Source organism: Calypte anna, chromosome 6, assembly GCF_003957555.1.
Source record: "Calypte anna isolate BGI_N300 chromosome 6, bCalAnn1_v1.p, whole genome shotgun sequence".
Lineage (NCBI taxonomy): Eukaryota > Metazoa > Chordata > Aves > Apodiformes > Trochilidae > Calypte > Calypte anna.
Window position 1 is genome coordinate 13715953 of NC_044252.1, and position 19706 is coordinate 13735658.

At 40.4% G+C, this 19706-nt stretch overlaps 1 protein-coding gene across 2 annotated transcripts in view; it reads left to right on the forward strand.

Annotated features, from left to right (window-relative positions):
• Positions 1–18258, forward strand: part of MCU (mitochondrial calcium uniporter) — an 83980-nt gene extending 65722 nt beyond the window's left edge. Inside the window, exons 2-8 of one of the 2 annotated variants that reach the window (XM_030453361.1) lie at positions 4840–4909; positions 8900–9070; positions 9758–9862; positions 12201–12361; positions 12822–13025; positions 15046–15162; positions 16335–18258. In XM_030453361.1, coding sequence (XP_030309221.1) covers positions 4840–4909; positions 8900–9070; positions 9758–9862; positions 12201–12361; positions 12822–13025; positions 15046–15162; positions 16335–16346 — 840 coding nt within the window. In that variant the 3' untranslated portion in view covers positions 16347–18258. Of the gene's footprint in view, positions 1–4839; positions 4910–8899; positions 9071–9757; positions 9863–12200; positions 12362–12821; positions 13026–15045; positions 15163–16330 lie in introns of both variants that reach the window. The other variant, XM_030453360.1, reaches the window with a different exon arrangement.
• Positions 18259–19706: the final 1448 nt, after the last annotated feature.

The window sequence follows — 19706 nt, forward strand, 5'->3', positions numbered from 1 at the left end:
AATGAAGGGGAAAAGTGTAAGGAACAGCCCTGCACTCACTGAGGTGAAAGGGGGCAGGCAGAGATAGACTCTGCCTCCACCTGTGGGAGACCATGGTTGGACAAGGATCCACAGTGCTCTGGCATGGGGTCTCCATGGGGTGTTTCTAGAAGGAACCCCCATCTCCCTGTGCCTCTTAAGGGGGTGAAAAATTAACAGGTGAGGATTTGAAGGGCTTAAGGTTTGGATTGTGGAAAGAGGTATGAGGTGGTGAGAAAGTGTGTTGGTTTCTGTCTGTTTCTTGCTATTTTCTACTTGAATTGTCAATAATCAACTTTCCCCAAATCCAGTCTGTTATGCTTGTGACAGTGATTGAGTGATCTCCCTGGCTCATGAGGTTTCTTATTTTGCTTCTTCCTTCCCTGCCCTGACATCTTGTTAAGGAGGGGGATGAGAGAAGAGTGGCTTGGAAGTTAGCTGGCAGTGGTCAACCCAACAATTTTATCTACTTAAATCCGGGAGAAGTTTAGGTACCAGTGTAAAAATATTAGAGGCTGTGAGAAGTTACTCATCATGGAGCTCGGACAGCAGATTTCTCATCAGAATGGGGTTTCACTTGTCTCCTCTGCTTTGGAAACACAGCTGGTGCAAGAGGAAAAGCAAATGCAGTGACAAAAAGGGACCCTATGTTTTACAGTGAAATTGATGTTTTAGGGAGACTAAAATGTAGCAGACTGAGTACAGGAGTAGTAGTTGGAGGCCTGAAGTAAGGGAAAGATCAATAAATGGAGCTCTTCAGCCTTTTTGAGGTGAGTGGTTTGTGTTACTGTGCTTGCTAGGGGAAGCTCACAGTGATTTTTGTCACTGAGATGGTGGCAAGGACGTATTAGGATAACCATTGCTAGGGTCAGGAAAGGCATCCAGTTTTTTGTGTTGTGAAAATGGGGAAAAAGATGAACATAGCTGATGCTTGTTGGAAAAGGTGAGTGGCTTCATCTCTAATTTCAGGCAGCTTCATTTAAAGGAGGCCCTTCACAAATTGTAAAATAGATCTTGCAGCTGGCAAATACATCTCTCAAAGATTTCACTCATGGTAAGAAATTCTTATGCAGAGAATGCTGTTTCACAGAAGGTCTACAGCATGTCTGTCACTGGTACTCCATGCAGTGAGTTAGCAGCATATTTTACTTGTGTTCTAGATTAAGGTATTCATGGTTTTCATGTTTCAATGTGTTTCTCAGGACAATTTTTATTTTCTGATTTTAATTAGGATTTGGAGACTTGGTACCCCGAAGTTGTTACCGTTTGATAATTACATCAAATACAGAGTATGAGCTCTAACAGATTGCTCCCTCTTTTCACATCAGAGAACACTTGCTGGTAGTTAAAAGGCTGTGGGGTTTTTTCAGTAGGGTTTTGATTGACTTTGTCACTCAGGTAGACTCAAGGATTTCTTGAGATAGTGTCATTTTATCTTTGCATTGTCTTTATAGACCTTGAGACAGCAGAAGGAAGTTCTAGTTTTAGATAAAGGACTTGGATTTTTACTCTCACTCTTTTAATTATTCTGGGAGTGAAGCTGCTGCGTAACATGGAGCCTCTTGACATGCATCTTATTGCAGATAAGACAGGAAACTAAGGATCAAGTAGATGTGAAAATTCCCTCAGCTGTTCTCTTGAGACCTAGGAATTTACTCTGGTGCTTGAAGCTTCTGATTTCAGTGGTCTGGCTCTGGTGCTTTTCACACTCCAAATACCACTTATTTCAGAAGTGGTGGACAAGTCTCTCTCATCTGAAAATTGTGTCTAGTTATTTTGCCCTTCTTTTCTGAAGCAGTGAGCAAGTGATCATAAACCTGGTCAGCAACACTTGAAACAAGTTCCTCTTCTCCAGCCCACCTTCTTTAGTGATGCTCTTCTCCATCCACCAAGCTTCAGCCATTCTGGTATATTTCTGCATAAAGCTGTGGAAGTGCAGACATTGGATAAAGAGTTCAGACATTTCATAGAATCATAGAATTGGCTGGGTTGGAAGGGACCTCAGAGATCATCGAGTCCAACCCTTGAACCACCGTTGCGGTTGCTAGACCATGGCACTGAGTGCCACATCCAGTCTCTTTTTAAATATCTCCAGGGACGGAGAATCCACTACTTCCCTGGGCAGCCCATTCCAATGCCTCTCAATCTCAATTTTAAAACAGCCACCCTTCAAGAATAAAAGTGATGGATGACTCCTTAAGCTCTCACTAACCTTGGATGACAAGAGATGGCATTTAGGTCTCTAAATTTGAGTTCATGTGTTCCTTTTCTATACCCAGCCAGTAGAGGCTATTTTCTTAGATAATAAATTTCTGACAGCAGCCTGTATTGCAAAGAGCAGTTCAGAACTGCAGGAATAACATATGGATAGTTTACTCTTTCTGTAAAATGTAATGGCAGCACACTGCTGTGGGATTAATGAAACACATAGTTGTTTCAGACCTGACCCAAGGTGAAAGAATCATCAAAAACATTAAATCAGGGGACACCTCAGCTTTTTGATGACTCATTTAACATGCCCTGGTTTTCAACTAGTGTTTTGTCTGTGTTTTATGAGGGCAGGAGAATTCTGGAGCCAGGTTATACCTGTCACATGCTCATGGCCTTAAGGTAAAGTTTTTTTCAGTAGCTAGCTAGCAGTATCTTTCCCTTATACACCTATTTTGCAGTGACATGCAGCTGGGTTTAGTGGGTTTGGGGATTTTCTAAAAAACTGCTGCTAAATTTCTTGGCTGCTGTGCAAATCTGGTAGAAAGGCAGGCTTGTGGGGTGCAGTATTTCAAAATTAGGTGATTAATGCCATGTAAAACAGAAAGTTAAGGTGGTGAGAAGTAGATATCCAGAAGTGCCAGCTTTGCCATGGCACTGGATAAAATAAATATGTAAACAGGGATTTTTGGTAGTGCTCTCTGAAAGGAGGGTTTTATAAATTCTGACCACTTTCATTGTATATCGTCTGATGCTATTTTTAGAAGGATTAAAATTGAAATTGATGATTTCAAATAGAAAAAGGTCTTTTTTAAACCTTCCTCTAGAGGTTTCCCCTCCTTAGGTCAAGTTTAGTCCTGAAAACTACCTTATGTGTGGTGCAACTTCTGATCATTGAAGTTTCTGATATTTTTTTATCGTCATGAAATAGTGATGCCAAGACAGTGGAGCTTAATTTATCCAGGGTGTGAGGCTTTATCTATAATTTTCTTGGGTGTTTTCAAGTTTTAAACCTGTTTTTCTTTCAGTGAGCAGTGTGTTCCTCGTTATACAGTAGTGTTGGTCAGTCCAGAAGACTTGCTCTTTTTCAGTCATAATTTGCCCTCCTTTGGTTCCTGAGATACAAGGTTGTTGTTTTTTTTTAAACCTTACTTTTGACAAAAACATGCAACTTCCCTCTTAGGTTCAGTTACATCTGTTTAGTGCCCAGTCCTCTTTTCTTGCTAGCTGCAATGTGACTCAGCTGTGGGAACCTGCAAATGCAATTGCAGAGGGGAAAATTGAAAGTAACTTGACTGATTTTACAACACGAATGAGGGTGAAATGTCAGTGCCCTGACCACCTGGTCCTGCTTTCAGTAAAGAACTGGTGTAGTTGAAACCATTATCTGCTTGCACAAACTTTCCAACAAAAAGTGAACTAGCAGATAAAATAATTTAAAGTAGCTTATTAAAAGCAACCTTGCGAAATACGCAGATCTGGGCAGTTTGGCAGAAAAATAATCAACAGCCTGGGTTTTGTTTCTAAACTTCCATTAGAAATTTATTTTAAAAACAAGCCCTATCTGTGAGATACCTTTATAGAAATGCAGGGTTGGGAGCTGTATTTGAGAACCTACAAACCAACAAAAGATTACAGACTATAGCTATAGGAATGCCCATATTGGACTGCAGCTGTTGAAAAGTCTGAGTGCTAGTCACTGGAAATACATACCAGTACAGACAGATGAGAGCTGGTGGTGTGCCTCATTCTTTTTTAAATAATGGCCTCTTTTGTGCCAAAGTTGTTATCTTGGTGTTAAAGGGGGGTTATATGTAACTTAAGTATAACTTACCCTAGAAGGCAGTCTTTAAATCAGCCTGACTTGAGATTTTAATGAACAAATTAGTCCTGTGTCAAGCTTGCAAAACATACACACCATCCATGCTTTTCTTCTTATTGGACTATTGTTTAATAGCTTAATAGCTGAGTATCACTTTTTTTTCCTTTTGTGTGTGTGTGTGTGTGTGTGTGTGTCTTGAAGTATTTGTTCTGCTATGAATGTTTACTACCTATAAACACAGAGTTTGGTTTCTCTTTTCAAGGACAAGAAAAGAAAAAAAAAGCCCACAAAGGTCAGCACATAAAACAGTCTAAGAGAAGGACTCTCCTAATCTACTCCTGTCTCTTGCTGTCATGATCAAACTTCATTATTTAACCCGTGAAGTCTGATGCTGTTGGGTGATTTCTACTTTCCATGTCTGCAGAGTAATCTAGATGGGTATCTTAGAAATGTTTGACTCAGTGTGGCTTTACAAGTGTTTTACATGAAAGAAGAAAAGACAGGCAGCTGTTCTGTTGCACATTCTTACTTTAAATTGTGTGGGGTGAGGTCTGTAGAGGTGAACTTGGCTGAAAGGGGGACCCCTCCTGGGTGACAGATGGTGAGAGTAGAGGGTTCTGGAGCGGTGATCCCGGTTCGTGGCTGCTCCTGGGATGGGTGGGAGGAGATGCTGACCACAGCTTTGGGGTAGGGGGTGGCAAGAGGGGGAACAGGAGGTGATGCCGGGGTGTGATTCTGCCAGACGAGCGGCGCTGAACACTTGTCCTTTTTGCTGTGTTTGTAATTTCTAGGTGCATCAGAGGCTTTCTCCTTGGCAGAGCGTGAGAGTGGTCTATTGCAGTACATTAGTGCCCTCTGATGGTAAGTATGGACGTGGAGAAACTCGACTCGACTTCACTAACTTAAATCATGTTTCCTGACCTCCTTTTTCAGGGTGAGGGTTTTTTGACTAGGAGCTATGCCAGTTTTGAGCTAAGGATGTGACAGAGAACAAAGTCAGTCAAGAAAAGTTAAGGAAATATTCATCTTCAATAATAACTGTCCTTGGAAAACCGCATAGACTTTATAAAAAAAGGTGTAATAGTATGCAACTGTCCAAAGTTTTTTGCTAGATTTGTTTCTGATGTAGCCATGAGGTATGTGTGATGCCCACTGCTGAGGGTGCTATGTGCCCTGTTAGCTTCATTTACATCAAGAAAGTGCAGTGCAGACCAGCTACTTGCTTGAACAGCTGAAAGTACTGTTTGCTGAAGTGAATGAGTTGTGAAGCCAGGGCAGTATTTTTTTTATCTTTATTGAAATTCTGGGGCAGCTCAGACATTTTTGATAAGGTTGTTGTAATTTGAAGCCAAAGAATGCACTGGTGGAACTTGAGAAGTCTTGATATGCCAGAATGCAAGGAGGAAACAACCAGCTTTGAGATCACTGCCTGCTTAATGCTGGCATGCTGTGCAGAGAGACTGGAGCACTACACTGACTGACACAAGTGGTTAGTGGAGCCTCTCCCCACTAAGGCTTGTTAATAAAGCCTGAAAGCTAATAAAGGGCTCTGTCAGAATTGCTTCCCTTGCCAAGATAATGATTGTGTGTAAACACAAAATGAACATGACTGCTCTGGAGAACTCAAAATACAAACCTGAAGGCTTAAGTAGGTAGAGGCATAGAGGATGAATGTAAGGGTGAGAGGATAATGTGAGTGTGTAGCTACTTGCCTGATTTGATTTTTACCTCTCCTCATACTGTGCTTGAATATTTCTCTTGTTCTTTCTTCCTATACCTTCACCTTTGGCCACATTTTTTCTTACTCTACCTTGCTTTGGTCTAATATGTTGCTTAAGATGTTATGCAAGAACAGAAATCTTTAAAAAAGTATTAATGACCCTTTTCTGGTGCACATATCGGGTAAGTCAAAACTTCGTGGTGCTTTGGTGCAATTTATTCCTCAAAGCAACCTCACACTTAATATAGCATGGAAACCTCTAAAATTCTCCATGGTCTGAGTTAGCAGTGTTCCTGGCCAGGTTGTAGGTTTTTGTAGAAGAGAAATACACTTGTATCCAATTACTTTTTTTAAATTGTATTTAAATGTATTAAATACTATGTATTTAAATACTGATTTAAAATTGAATCAGTGAAGATAAGCCAAAAAGCTCTATAGTTAGTGAAATGCCAAAATGCTTTGTCCACGGAGTAACTTGTAGTTGCCCTCATACAGGCAATCCACAGGGCTGTCAGAGCAGGGGAGTGCAAGGCAGACAGTCATATTGCAGTGTCTTGCTAAAAACTTTTACTGAAGCTGTCTGTTAGGTTTGTGTTACTGATATATCCTGCAGTTTTTCTCTTATCTACCTCTGTACTCTTCCCTCTCTGATGCAGTAAAAATATGACCAGACATTACTTTTGTGGGAGGTGATGAAAGGATCAAGCTACAATTACCACCTTCCCTCACCAGTGAATTGGGCTAGAAAATCACTTCTACAAGCTTTTTGTAAGGAAAACATTAGCCAGCTGTAATTCCCAGATTTACTGAGGTGATCCTCTGAAGGGAAATAACTTGGTTTTCAAGACTTCACCAGAGCTGGAAATCCTGGAGAAAGGTTTTGTGTGTGCTACCAATGCTAATGATTGATCTCTGCAGCCAGGGCCCGTGGTGCTGGGTACTTCCTCCAGAGCTGGCAGCCCTAGAACTCCCCTTTTTATGCTGTGCCAGTGGGAATACACAGAACTGTGTTGCTGCAAACACTGTTGTCTCTTCTGCTCTCCACTAAATTGTCTCACTGCCTGTCTCATTAAGGTAGCATTTTAAAATAATGTTTTTTGTATATTGTGGTTATGTAGGCAGTATGTAAGTTAATGAATGTTGTATATGCTGCTCACAGAACCAATTAATTCAATACTTAAGTGGTTATTTTAAGCTTCTAAACATGTTGATAATTTCTTATTAGTTCAGCTAATGCTAAATTCATTTCTTACCTGTCTCTTGCTATAATACTCAAGTGAAAGAATGCAAAAATCTGATAGCTGGTGATGTAATAGCTGCTGGTAAGGACCTTGAAATTCTGTCTAAATAGCGTGGTACTTTGCTTTATTTTTTTTGTATTAAATAGCTGAGTGTTGTCTCAGTTTTAGGCTTTGAAAAAGTAAAAATTGTCACGTATCTGAGTCTTGAGAATAGGCATTTATAGGCTTCTGAACACTGGGTCCTCTTGGGATGCTTTAGTCACTTTTAGATGTTCATGCTTGGTCACTTCCACCTAGTATTGAAACACAGTGTAAGGATCTCTGTCAGCACCAGATAGTCTCCCCCGAAAGAGAGAAAAAGCCTTTGAATGCTTGATTCAGTTCATGAAGATGTGGCAATAAATTCAAAAAGTCTGAGAGAATTCTTCTGGCTTTGTAAAAATAGTGCACAGGACACATCCTTTCCCAGCATCCATGAGCCTCCCTTTTCAGAAAGTCACGTTGTCCCAGGACAACGTGTCCTGGTGTGTCATGGTCCTCAATGTCCTGGTGTGCAGATGATCCTGTGATAAACAAGTTCCTCATCTGGCAGCAAATCACTGGAAGGGGAGGTATTAAAGGCTGTTGGTGGCAAAACCTGCTGAGCAGTGGCGTGCTGAACAACAGTTCCCCTGGGTAGTTAATTGTTTCTGTTTCTATTTGCATTGACTTCTTTGAGCAACTAGTTTTGTTGTTGGCTGCTTAAACTGACTTGGCATGTCAGTATGTGAGTTAGATGAGTTTCAGTGACAGGATGGTTTGTCCCACTCCAACAGGTGGGAATATCAAGGCAAATGCAGCGTGGGTGGGTCCAACTGTGCACAATCCCCGAGACGTGGCAAATGCTCTGTGCAATAAAAAGGACCTTGGCTTTTTACAGAAGAAAAATACGTAGCAGTCTAAAGCAAATCATGTTTAGGTGTGCAGCTATATCTTAGCAACTACTGCACTAGGAGAAAATGTTGGCTGTTTGTGACTCAGTAGAGGGCTTAGGGAATATGAACTCTTAACTTCTTTTTTCTGTGTATGGATGTCCTGAAGCACACAGTGTGGGCTGTCTTTCTGGCAGGAAAATAATAAGTGGCTTACAGTTGATACAGGTCATTACCATACATATTAGAGAGGTGCACCAGAATTCCTAATGTTCTTGAAAAAGCTCTTGACAGCACTGAAGAAATGGAAAATTTGTTTGTTTGCTTGTTTGTTTTATTTACACCTAAGACCCGCTGTCTAGCTTCTGAAGTACAAAGTATATAGATCCCATGAATTTTGGATTAAATGACCTTGAAGCTCAGAGCGTTGTTCCTACAATCTTCTGTTCCTGACTGCTCTGAAATATTTTTTTGCCTCAGGTCAAAGAGAAGGAAAACAGAACTAAACAAGAATAAAATAGTTTTAAGTAGGTTCTTCCTCAATGTTTCATAATATACACAGCCTGCTTTTGTCTTCTGGGCTATAAATCCTGATAAATTGCATAGTGTTTTATCTTACATAGTCTACAATACTTGGATTCTCAAAAATAATCACAAAATACTGTGCTACCATGTTATGGCTTTTATATATCATGTTGCCTTTAGTATAAACATAGTTGTTATTAGAGTAAATATCTTTTGCTTTTCCACAAAGCACAGGAATGTTCACAGATACTACCAAGTTAATGAGAGTGAAACCCTCTGACATCTTACAGTTTTTCTTTGATGGATACGTCTTGTGATAACAGATGAACCAAAAATTTAAACTGTTTCACGTTCAGCTCATAAACACATTTGCTCTTTTCTCCATGGGACAAATACAGAACTGCTCTGAGAAGATTTGTTAATTTTTAAACTTGTATTTTTGTCTTCCTTGTAGAAGTAACAGTGGTTTACCAAAATGGGTTACCTGTGATTTCTGTGAATCTTCCATCCCGACGTGAACGCTGCCAGTTCACACTTAAACCAATCTCAGACTCTGTTGGTGTCTTCTTACAACAGCTGCGAGCAGAGGATCGAGGGATTGATCGGGTTGCAATCTACTCAGCAGGTACTGTTGTGCACTAGCTAATTGTTATACTTGTTTTCCATCTGTTTTCAACCAGCTTTTTTTGCTCCTTTAGTAAAAGTTTGTTGTGGTGTGAGCTGAAAAAAATAGAAGATACAAACGCCATTCCTAGAGTAAGAATTTTTTTTTTTTTTTGGTTACCATTGCGTAGTTAAATCTGCCAAGGAAATCTGACTGTAGAGTGAAGGAGCAGAAAAACATTCCTCATGTTCAGCTTATAGACATTAATCCTGATGGAGGTGGGTTTTGTTGAATTTCCTACTCTTTAGTAGGAAAGATGCAACCTATCTTAGAGGTTCTCATTGACTTGTAAGGAATTGGATGTAAAAGGTGGTACAAGAGAAGTTATCTTGCTTAGTTATTAAAACCCAGTCATGGTTCACTTAATGTCTTATTTTAAAGGTTTTGCTCAGTTGTATGGGGCTGTGGGGTGAAGGGAACTACTTTTTATAAGGTAACCCAAAATAGCAAATTTAGGAAAGCAGCTGCATACATAACTCAGCTAATATTTGCCATGTAAGGTCTCCCAGATGTAACCATCTGGACAAAGAGTATTGTCTGTGGGGAAGTCTAACAACTGGATTTAGGATGGTTTTGCAACTTGCTTAGCCACTGCACACCTAGGTACTTTTTCTGCTGTTTAATGAATTGTCTGTGTTTGCCTTACAGATGGCACACGTGTCGCCTCCTCCACAGGCATAGATTTGCTTCTGCTGGATGACTTCAAACTGAGCATTAATGATGTCACATATCATGTTAAACCACCAAAGAGAGGTAAAGCAGCCATGTTCTGGTAAACATCAGAAAAGCATTCGGTTCCCTGGTTAGTTGCAGGATGCTTATTAACTTGTTCAAGAACATGAAGTGTTGTTTCTGAAGGAAACTCTGCAGTTTTTAATCATGCCCTTGTCTAATTTAGTGGTATCCAAGTAATTGGAATTGTCAGTGATGGAAAAGCAGGTATTCATTCTGCTTAAAGGCAGTACACCCCATAAAAGGAATAAATGAAGAAATGGGGTTTCTTTCAATTTCTTCTTATTACTGAAAAGTTATTTAATTTAACTCATTATGAATTAGTACCACATACAATGTGGGAATTAGATCGAAACTTACATGATCTAATTTGGAAGAATAAATTGTTCCTTACCTGTCAGTTAACATTGTTTCCTTTTATAAGTAAGGTATGTTGAATATTGCAAATAAACCTTGAAACCTTGTTAGGTAGCAAACAGTGAAATAAATGAGATGGTGGTCTTAAAAGGTTACATTACTTAGAATCAAACAGGAAGGGAAACCAACCTATTTTGAATCAATAAGAAAACCCTTTTTAAATAGTATGCTTTGAATGTGAAAACTTGCAAGGTTTTAAGAGACTCCAAAGCTACTGGGAGAAGCAGGAATTTGGTATTTTCATCTACTATCTACTCTTTCTCCATTTGTCCTTGGTATGTAGGAGACTCTGGAACTGGGGCTGCAGCATTGATGAGATGCTGTTTCTCCCCAGTCTGTGGGTACACTGGCTTCCACTAGAGATGTCTTTTGTTTTTCTTAAAAGCACATTAGCAGAGAACTGTCCATTGAGACTGGAAATCTTAATCACTGGATATCACCCACACACAAAAGTTGTTTTCCACTCTCTCACTCTGCTGCTCTGTTTGTTTTTCACCCGCTTACAAAACACTGTACACCAGAGGATGGAGTAAGGATTTTAGCAAGGTGTTTCTTCCAGTTCTTAGCCCCTGGGAGCAAGTGATGGTATCCAGCTTCCCTGGTCTAGTCTACAATTTTCGATACAACTTAATGAGAGTGAAAACATGGTGTCTGTTTCTGTAGTGGAGAATTTGTTTGATAAGACAATTCATATATCCACTTATCTAATACCTTAGAGAGCAAAGTGTTTGTCAATGAGTCAGTGTAGTTTTGGTTAGCTCTCTTAGATGATATGATCCATTGTGTGCTGGTAGATGAGCTCTGGGATCACCTCAGTTACTTGGAACTGCTGCCTCTGATTCACTTGCCACAGATTTCTGTAGTTAGCTTCTATTAAAATGAATGTACCCATAAATAGGTGCTCTGTTAAACTTTTCAACTATTTTTTGTTTCCATTTTTACAAAATAACTCTGTTTATTTTGAAATGCAAAGGCCAGAACACTGTAATATTAAATACTAAGTACTTTGGATGGTTGCTTCAGTAAGAACATTCTTTTATTTCTTCACAGGGGAACAGGAGCCCTTTATCTCGGAGAGGGATGTGATGTGCTTTCTGTGTGCCTCAGCTCAGGCAACTGAGTCAGTCCTTTCCCTTCAGCTGCTAGTGTTAAAACTTAAACTGTCCAGAGCTTTTATGCATTAGTAAAATTATATTTTGAGAAGATAACGAAAGGTTCAAGGCCAAGGATGCCTAGATATTTTTTAAAACCCTGGTTTATTTATATGGATAATGTCAAGGTTTTTTGCTGTAATTTGAAACTTTTTTCCGTATGGGGTGTTTAATACAATATCACTAGTCACAACTCTTCTACAAACTGACTCCTGTTAGCAGTCCTCTTTTTGCTGAAATGCAGGGATAAAGTCAGTCTTACTGTCTACTTAAATTCTTTGAGGTAGAATTTAATTGCCCTGTAGACAGCACAGCCAGGGGTTGTCCATGGAGTGTTGGGAAACAATTCCTGGCATTGATATTCAAAATTAGTATCTTGAGATTGCACGTTCTGGAACCACTGACCCAAAATCTTCAGTTGCTGTTTCAATCAATAACTATGGTTGCTGATGAGTTGTAGTCTGAATTCCAGCTGTTTCTTGACAGCTAGTGTGATGGTCTTCATTAAGCTTTCTATGTTAATATGGATCAGAAGTAGCTGTTGATACCAGGCAAGCTAATAGGATGTATCTCTTTTCCTTATTCTTACCCCATTTTAGGAATATCTAATAAAAAATCCTGATGTTTTTCTGAAGAAATTGCATTGTCTTAGAGTGTTGGAGCTCTTTCAAAGGCTTCCTTATGGAGAAGATGATTTCATGCATTTCCTGTGCAGATTAATAGCAGTTTCTGAAGCGTGTATAAGAAGTTCTGTGGATAAATGTATATAAAGCAGTCTCTTTTTTACCTAGAGCTCTTAAGCCATGAAAACGCAACAACGCTGAATGATGTCAAGACATTGGTTCAGCAGTTGTACACTGCCCTGTGCATTGAGGAGCACCAGCTGAACAAAGAGAAGGAGCTGATAGGGAGACTAGAGGAACTGAAGGAGCAACTAGCACCACTAGAAAAAGTGAGAAGTTTCTTATTGTATTTTACTTATCCTCCAAATGCAGCCTTAATTAATTTGAAGATTTTAATTAGGTCCCTTGTACATTTCAGATAGTTCTAAGATCACTGAAGCAGGAGATTCCCAATGTGTATACCAAACCATGTCTGTTTCTGAATAAGTATTTTTTTCTTAATTGGACATGAGCTTGGTAGTAAATAAACAGTGGCTAATGCAACAGAACATCTCTGAACATAGGGAAAAAAGCAGCTCTGTGAGATATCCAGAGCATCTCCAAGTACAATATTGCAAGGCGTGAGTGGAAAAAAAATGTGGATTTGTCTGCATGACCTAAATTCAAATTATATGTCTCAAACCACTTAGCATTTTATATAAATGGAAGGTGTTATTTTGGCATTCTCTCTGGATTATGTTTACATAATTATTTTTGAGAATACAAGGCATGTACTTCTGTCTCCTGCAGGTAAGGATGGAACTCAGCAGGAAAGCAGAGAAGAGGACAACTTTGGTGTTGTGGGGAGGCCTGGCCTACATGGCCACTCAGTTTGGGATACTGGCCCGCCTCACCTGGTGGGAATATTCTTGGGACATTATGGAACCAGTTACCTATTTCATCACCTATGGTAGTGCCATGGCAATGTATGCTTATTTCGTAATGACTCGACAGGTAGGACCTGCTGTGCTGTCACAGAAGAATTGTTTTGAGCTCTTCTCCATTAAAAAATAGCAAAATTGTGCCTGCTAGAAGTTTTGTGCCTTCCTTGTCCTGTCAGAACCTAGATACCTTTTGATTTAACTTTTGCTGTCCAGGATGATGGTGCATGGTTGTGGGGGTTTTCTGGTGGTGGTCATTGCTGATTTCCCTCTTCAGGGAAGCACACCTCTGACATGAGGTGCTGGTCTTCTTTAAAGAGACAAAGAAAGGTTCAGGGGTTATATTTTAAATACTTTAGTTTAGATATTTTGTGGATCTGGACTCTCATACACATTAAACAGATCTATTTGAATCCTTGCCCCTTGATGCAATTCCAGATCTGTTGGCTTTCAGTCCTTTAAAAACTAGATGTGTTCCAGTGTTGAGAAATCTCTGCAAAAAGTAGAGCTCCACTTCCCTGGATTCTTGTAGTTGTGACAGACTCTGTGGATATCTAGTGCTTGGTTTGTCTCAACACTCTTATTCAAACTTCATAATCCCACCTAAATAATGGGGGAGGGAGGGCTCGTAGAGCCTCTACTGTCACAAATCCCCAGAAGAGATGATGTGTGTGTTCCAGCATGGTGTCCCAGTGATCTGTCAGCTGCAGCATTTCAGGGGCTGAGGGCACACATGCCCTGTCAGGGCTCCTGGCATAGCCCTTGCCAAGTTCAGTTGAACTCAGATTTTTTGTTTTAATCAAGTCAAATCAACTAGTACATCTTCTGCCAGACTGAGAATCTCAGTGTTTCAGAGGGGTGGCTTGACTCTGGACGTAGCTTTTCTCCATCTGAGACCCCTACTCATTGGATCTATACCAGGCACAGAGGCTGTGTGATGTTCCAGGACAAGGGAGAGAGAACTCCAGCAGGCAGACTTGTGCTTTGAAGAGGTTATGTGGGATTTGATGTGAACAGCTCTGCTGCTGCAAGTTATCTGCATGCTCAAAAAAGCCCTGACATTTTGCAGTAGAGTATCCCTGGCAAAAGTTATGGTATTGGATTCTTGTTCTTGTCTGCATAGCTTGGTTGAGAGATGATAAAGCAATTGCTCATAAGCAACTATTGTTGCTTTAGTTAACCATTGCATGCTTATGACTTTAAGAAAAAGAGAGTAAGGGCCATCTTACAAAGGCTTTCTTCTGATATGTATAGCTGTTTTTTTTTTTTCTCTTTCTCCCCACAAGCTTATCAGTATTGAAGTATTGAAATGTGTTAGGGTTTGTTTTTTTTCCCTCTGCATGGAAGGATTCACACATCAGGTCAGAAGGGAGGTGATGGTAACTTGCTGCTGGGGTATAACGTACTAAGTAGAGAAGCAAAAATCTGACTTCACTGGGTCTGGCTGGGATGGACTTAATGTTCTTCACAGCAGCTGCTGTGGTGATGTGTTTTGGATTTGTGACCAAACCAGTCTTGATAACCAGTATTTTTGCTATTGCTGAACTGTGCTTGCAAAGCATCAAGGTTATCTTTTTCCCTACTCTCCTCCTCTAGGAACAAGCCAGGGATGGGTGAAGTTGAGGTGTTGTGAGGGGACACAGCCAGGACAGATGACCTGAACAGCAGTGTCCCATGTGTCCCATACCATGTCACGTCATGTTCAGCAATAGACTGGGGGCAGTTTCTCCAAAGTAGCTGTTGCTCAGAAACTGGCTGGGCATTAGTCTGCTGGTGGGAGGTGGTGAGTGATTGCTTTTGCATCACTCTTATGGGCTTTTAAAATTATTTTCTTTGGGTTTTGTATTTTTTTCCTTCTTGATCATGATCTTCCATCTGGCTGTGAGGGAGTAAGTGACTGGGCAGAGGTTTAGTTTCTGGCTGGAGTCACCCCACTACACTGAGTGGGCTTAGACAATGCTGCTTCACCTTCTGTCTTTACTGACAGGAATTTGTCACCCTCCCAAAACTCCCCTGATGCATGCTGTGCTAATTGTGTCCTGTGTGTCCTGCTGATGTTTTATTCCTGTGTTCTCTCCTTTTTTTCTTTTTAGGAATATGTTTATCCAGATGCCAGAGACAGACAGTACTTACTATTTTTCCATAAAGGAGCCAAAAAGACACAATTTGATCTAGAGAAATACAATCAGCTCAAGGATGCAATTGCTCAGGTAACAAGAATTTTTCCAGAAATAAGACAAAAATTACTGCTTTCTGGTTCCTAGGTGCTATTAATAGGTGTACCTCAAACAAGAATGGATATATCTTACATTTTCAGCCCATTTTCTTGTCACAGCCCCTGTGCAGCCACTGAATTGGCTTTAATGTGCCCAGGAATAGAACTACTGGATGTGTAAATCAACATGAAACAGTTGTCTGTGTCTATCTGTAGGGGCCTTTTAGAAACTGCTGGCAAAGTTGCTTCAGGCACTTCATGTCTCAGAAGCCTAATTCAAGATTTTCTTTCTTCTCAACTCCTACATGCCAGATGGATTTAGTGAGGAATGAAGACTTGCATCCATTCAGTTCATGTCTTCCTGACATAGCACTGTGCACAGTGCACTGAGTTGCAGTTCTGGAAAATAACATTAAAAAAACTGGTCTGTGTTGTTAAAAGAAGTGGGGAGACATTTCTCATACTCTAGAGACAAGCCCTTTTGGCAGACTTTCCAGGCTGTGGGATCTGTTCAAGGAAATAGTCTGATAGAGATCTTTTCTCATGTTTGAGAGCCTTTCTGGAGAATGATGGCATGAGCAGAAAAAGTAGAGCTGTCACATCCTTTTTCACTGCCCCATGTCATACTCTTTATTGCTAGGCTCTGGAAAATGTAGTGTAGGATATTCAGGGCAAGATGTGTACTTCCTTGCCCTGGAGAAGAACCTGTGCAAGGAATAGAGGCAGGTCAGGGTTAGGCTTTCTTGGTTTCAGGAGAAAACCCAGAAAGACCTTTTGGTTGTGTTAATACAGGTTCCCTTGGGTGTCTTTATTCTCATGGACTCTTTTGTTCTAGAATCAACCATTCCCATTAATTTAGCTGGTTTGTTTGTTTTTGTTGGTTTTTTTTAAAATTTTCATTGAATTTATGGTGATCAAATTTTGCCTACCATATTCCTTTTAAGGGGCTGCATGCAGACTGGGTTAGACAAGTAGAGAGCAAATGTCTTTCAATAAGTGCTGAGAATTGTCTTCCCAACTGTGCCTTCAACTTTGTTTTACTTCTTGAACTCTTCCCTTCTGGACAGGAAAAAGATAGATGGAAAAGCTTCCTATTCTGGAAAGGCAAATGGTGTTGAGGTATATTGAGAGCTTGTTCTTTATAATGTATCTCTTCCTTTTAGGCAGAATTGGACCTGAAGAGGCTTCGAGACCCACTGCAGGTTCACCTGCCCATCCAGCAAATTGATGAAAAGGACTGATCAGCAAAAAAGCTCTGAACCCCGGCAAAAAACCTGTTCATAACTCTTGCCTTTTTAATTAAAAAGCATTGCAGGTGGAAGCTGGGAGGTGGCTGTGGGGGTATGGAGGGGTTTGACCTTTAATCTGAAGGTGGGACATTGTGGAATGTAAGTTCTGAAAAGGGCTTGTCAAATAGTCATATTTAAACACTGAATGGCAACTGTGTACAAATACAGGATTTGGGGGGGTTCAATGAAAAGAATGTAATGCTGGGGTGTAGGAGTATCTTCTTCCAGCTTTGCAGGGTCTGCCTCTTGACAAGACACCAGCAGCCTGCTCAGCTTTTTAAATTTTCGTTTACCTGATTCAGATCTCTCTTTCTCTCTCTCTCTCTCTCAAAAAAAAAAAATGTGGGGAAAAAAAAAAAAGAACAAAGAATCCAAGCCACTCGGAGCTATGACTGGTGACCAGAACTTGTGCTCCACCGCCATTAACACGCACACTTCTGATCAGACCTGGTCTCTTTTATAAAGTTACTACAAGACTGCTTTCTACTGGAAAACCGTGAGCTTCCCCTTCCCAGCCCACCCCATGTTGTCCTACTGACTTCCTCCTTTCCTTATTTGTAGCACAGATTGGTTGTGGTCAAGTGAGAGAAGGAATGAGTTTTCTTCTGGACATTTGATAACTGATATTTTGGATTAATAACTATTTAAACTTTGCGTACCAGTGCCCTTGAGCTTCTTCTAGAAATCAATGGCAGCATTGCATGAGAAGTTTTTTATATTCAGTCTTAAGGGAGGGAGATTCCTCTCTTCCTACCCCAAATCTGATAGCCACCTGGACTATGAAAAGCTTACAGGATTATGAAACTGTTTGCAGAATCATGTCTCCTGCTTTTAAATGAACAGTTTTGGAAAATAGGATAATTAAGCTTGATAGTTGACTGCTTGTGTAATAAGATAAAAGGTCTCATATATGGTCAAAGCATTTTCCTTGCCCAGAGGCTTTTTGTAAGCCTAAGGCTCTTAGAGTGCAAGACAGAGAACTGCTTCAGTTCTCTAGCACTTTCCCCTACTTAAGTAGCTTTAAATGAACTTTGCACCCACGGGTCAAAATTTCTAGGGAGTGGCTAATGACATGTCTTGTGCTTAGCTAAAAGAAATAGAGGAAGGAAAGTCAACCCACTGCCCTCTCTTCTAGCCAAGGCTGGCTGATTTCTAAGCAGATAAAACATCTCTTCATTCAGAGCAGGTCAGTCTGGTTTAGCATCCTGCTGATAAATACTATGGAGGCAGGATGAAGGTGGGAGAAGGGCACAGAGCTTTATATCTGAAAAAATATCAGAAAATCTGGCTGCTTTTTTTTGATGTTTCACTACTGCTCCTCACTGTGTAATGGAAAGAGAACCATATTTTTAAAAAATTGGAATGAAAAAACCCAAATCTATTACAGTATTACCTAGATGCCAGGTGCCTTGCAGATGTGGAAACACAGCTGGGATTGCTGCCTCTTCTCACTCAATGGCATGTTGGACTGAATGGGTGCATGTTTCTAGGTTTTTTTTCCTTCCCTTTTTCCTCTGTCTTTCAATTAATTTACATTGTGTGATTATTTTTTATCTGTTTTATCCTGTTGGTGTGGTGAGTTTTAAAGGGGAAAAAAAATAAACACGATCCTGTAGCTGAATAATTGGTGTTGTTTGGGATGAGGGAGGGAGCATGGAGAAAAGTCCTTCTTTAAAAAAAAAAAAAAACAACAAAAAAACCCACACAAAACCTGAACATGTGTAAAATCCTGTATCATTTATGAAATATGTATAAAAGAGCTATGTACTTCTGGAACAATAAATAACTATTCAATTTTTGAATTGGTGCTCTTGAATAACATTCTTTCCCAGCTGAAAAAAGAATATTGTATGTGTGGCATCTCTCGAATTTCCTCCATTTCTCCATTTCTTTTTGTTTAGGTTGTTCCTTCTTGACCTTACCTCACTGAGGCCGTGGTGATGCAGCTAATGGCTTTCCTGAAGAAGCTTGGATGGAGATCTTGCTGCCATGCCTAGCTGTGTAACACCAGGGATCTCAGGAGCAGTTGAGGTGGTGAGGCAGAAGTAGAGATGTTTGGTCTAACAAAGATCTGCCTTTGTTTGACCAGCATAGTAGCTCCATGTGGACATTGACAAAGTCTAGAGAGTGTTGCAGGAGTGCAAGAGAGTAATATGTATGGGCATATAGTGCCTGGTAACCTAAAATGTAGCAAGTGATGTCAGTGTATTTCTATATTGCATTCAAGTGTTGTTTCAGAGGAAAGCTGAAGTTCCAAGCTTCTGTTACTTTCTTTCTGGATCCTTGAATGGTTGTGGTCTGATTTGTCACGTTGACATGTCATTTGTTCAGTAACCTTGGGAATCAGCAGATTGTACTTTGTCCTAACTGAGATGTTAAGATGAGATAACTTGTGGTAAGATTTTTATCATGTCCATTGACTATTTTGTTGTTGTTGCTGGGGGTTTTTTGTTTGTTTTTTTAAAATCCATAATTTGCCAATTCTTAGACCAGCCAACACTCTTGTGGGTTTTTTTAAGACAGAAAGGAGGGGCTGGAAGCTGTTAATGTGACCTATCTTTAATCACTGTTGCAATTTAGTTAGCAATGCAGACAAACCCTCCAAGCAGCCCTTACTCTGCTGCTGTGTACAAGTGAGCTGCTGCCCTCTCTAGATAAATGGCTTGGAACAGTTGCATAAGAACTCATCCTTTTTAGCATCCAGAAAAACTGAAGACCTTAGCATCTAGCATCACATTCCCAGCAAGAAAATGCTGTGTCCAAATGGTTCCTGCACATGCTTTAATGTTGTTCCAGAGATGATGTATATTCTTACTTTAGATTTTTTTCACACAAGTCTACCCTGAAGTACAGACTGTCTGGTGAGTCTTGTTAGTCTGTACCCTGGAAGATTGCTGTCTCACTTCTCTCAGCACCACCAGTGCACATGTGGTCTCTGCTGGGGGTGGGTGCCATGCCACAAACCCCAGAGCTTCTCCTGGTGTTGCCCTTGAATACTAATGTGAACTCTGATGCTTGGTTGCTTTCCTGATAGACACTGTTGTGTATCAGTACCAACAAACTCTTGCAGTGGTTTCCAGGAGGCAGGCAGGTAACAGGGTTCTGTCCCACTGGCAGCACTTTAAGAGCCAGCAGTGCTGCCTGAATCCTAATGTAACCCTGCATTCTTAGTATCCTGTGAAGGATAAACAGCAGGGTGCATTGCAGTGGTCAGATGCAGCTTTTTCTACTAATTTTGTTACTTATTTGC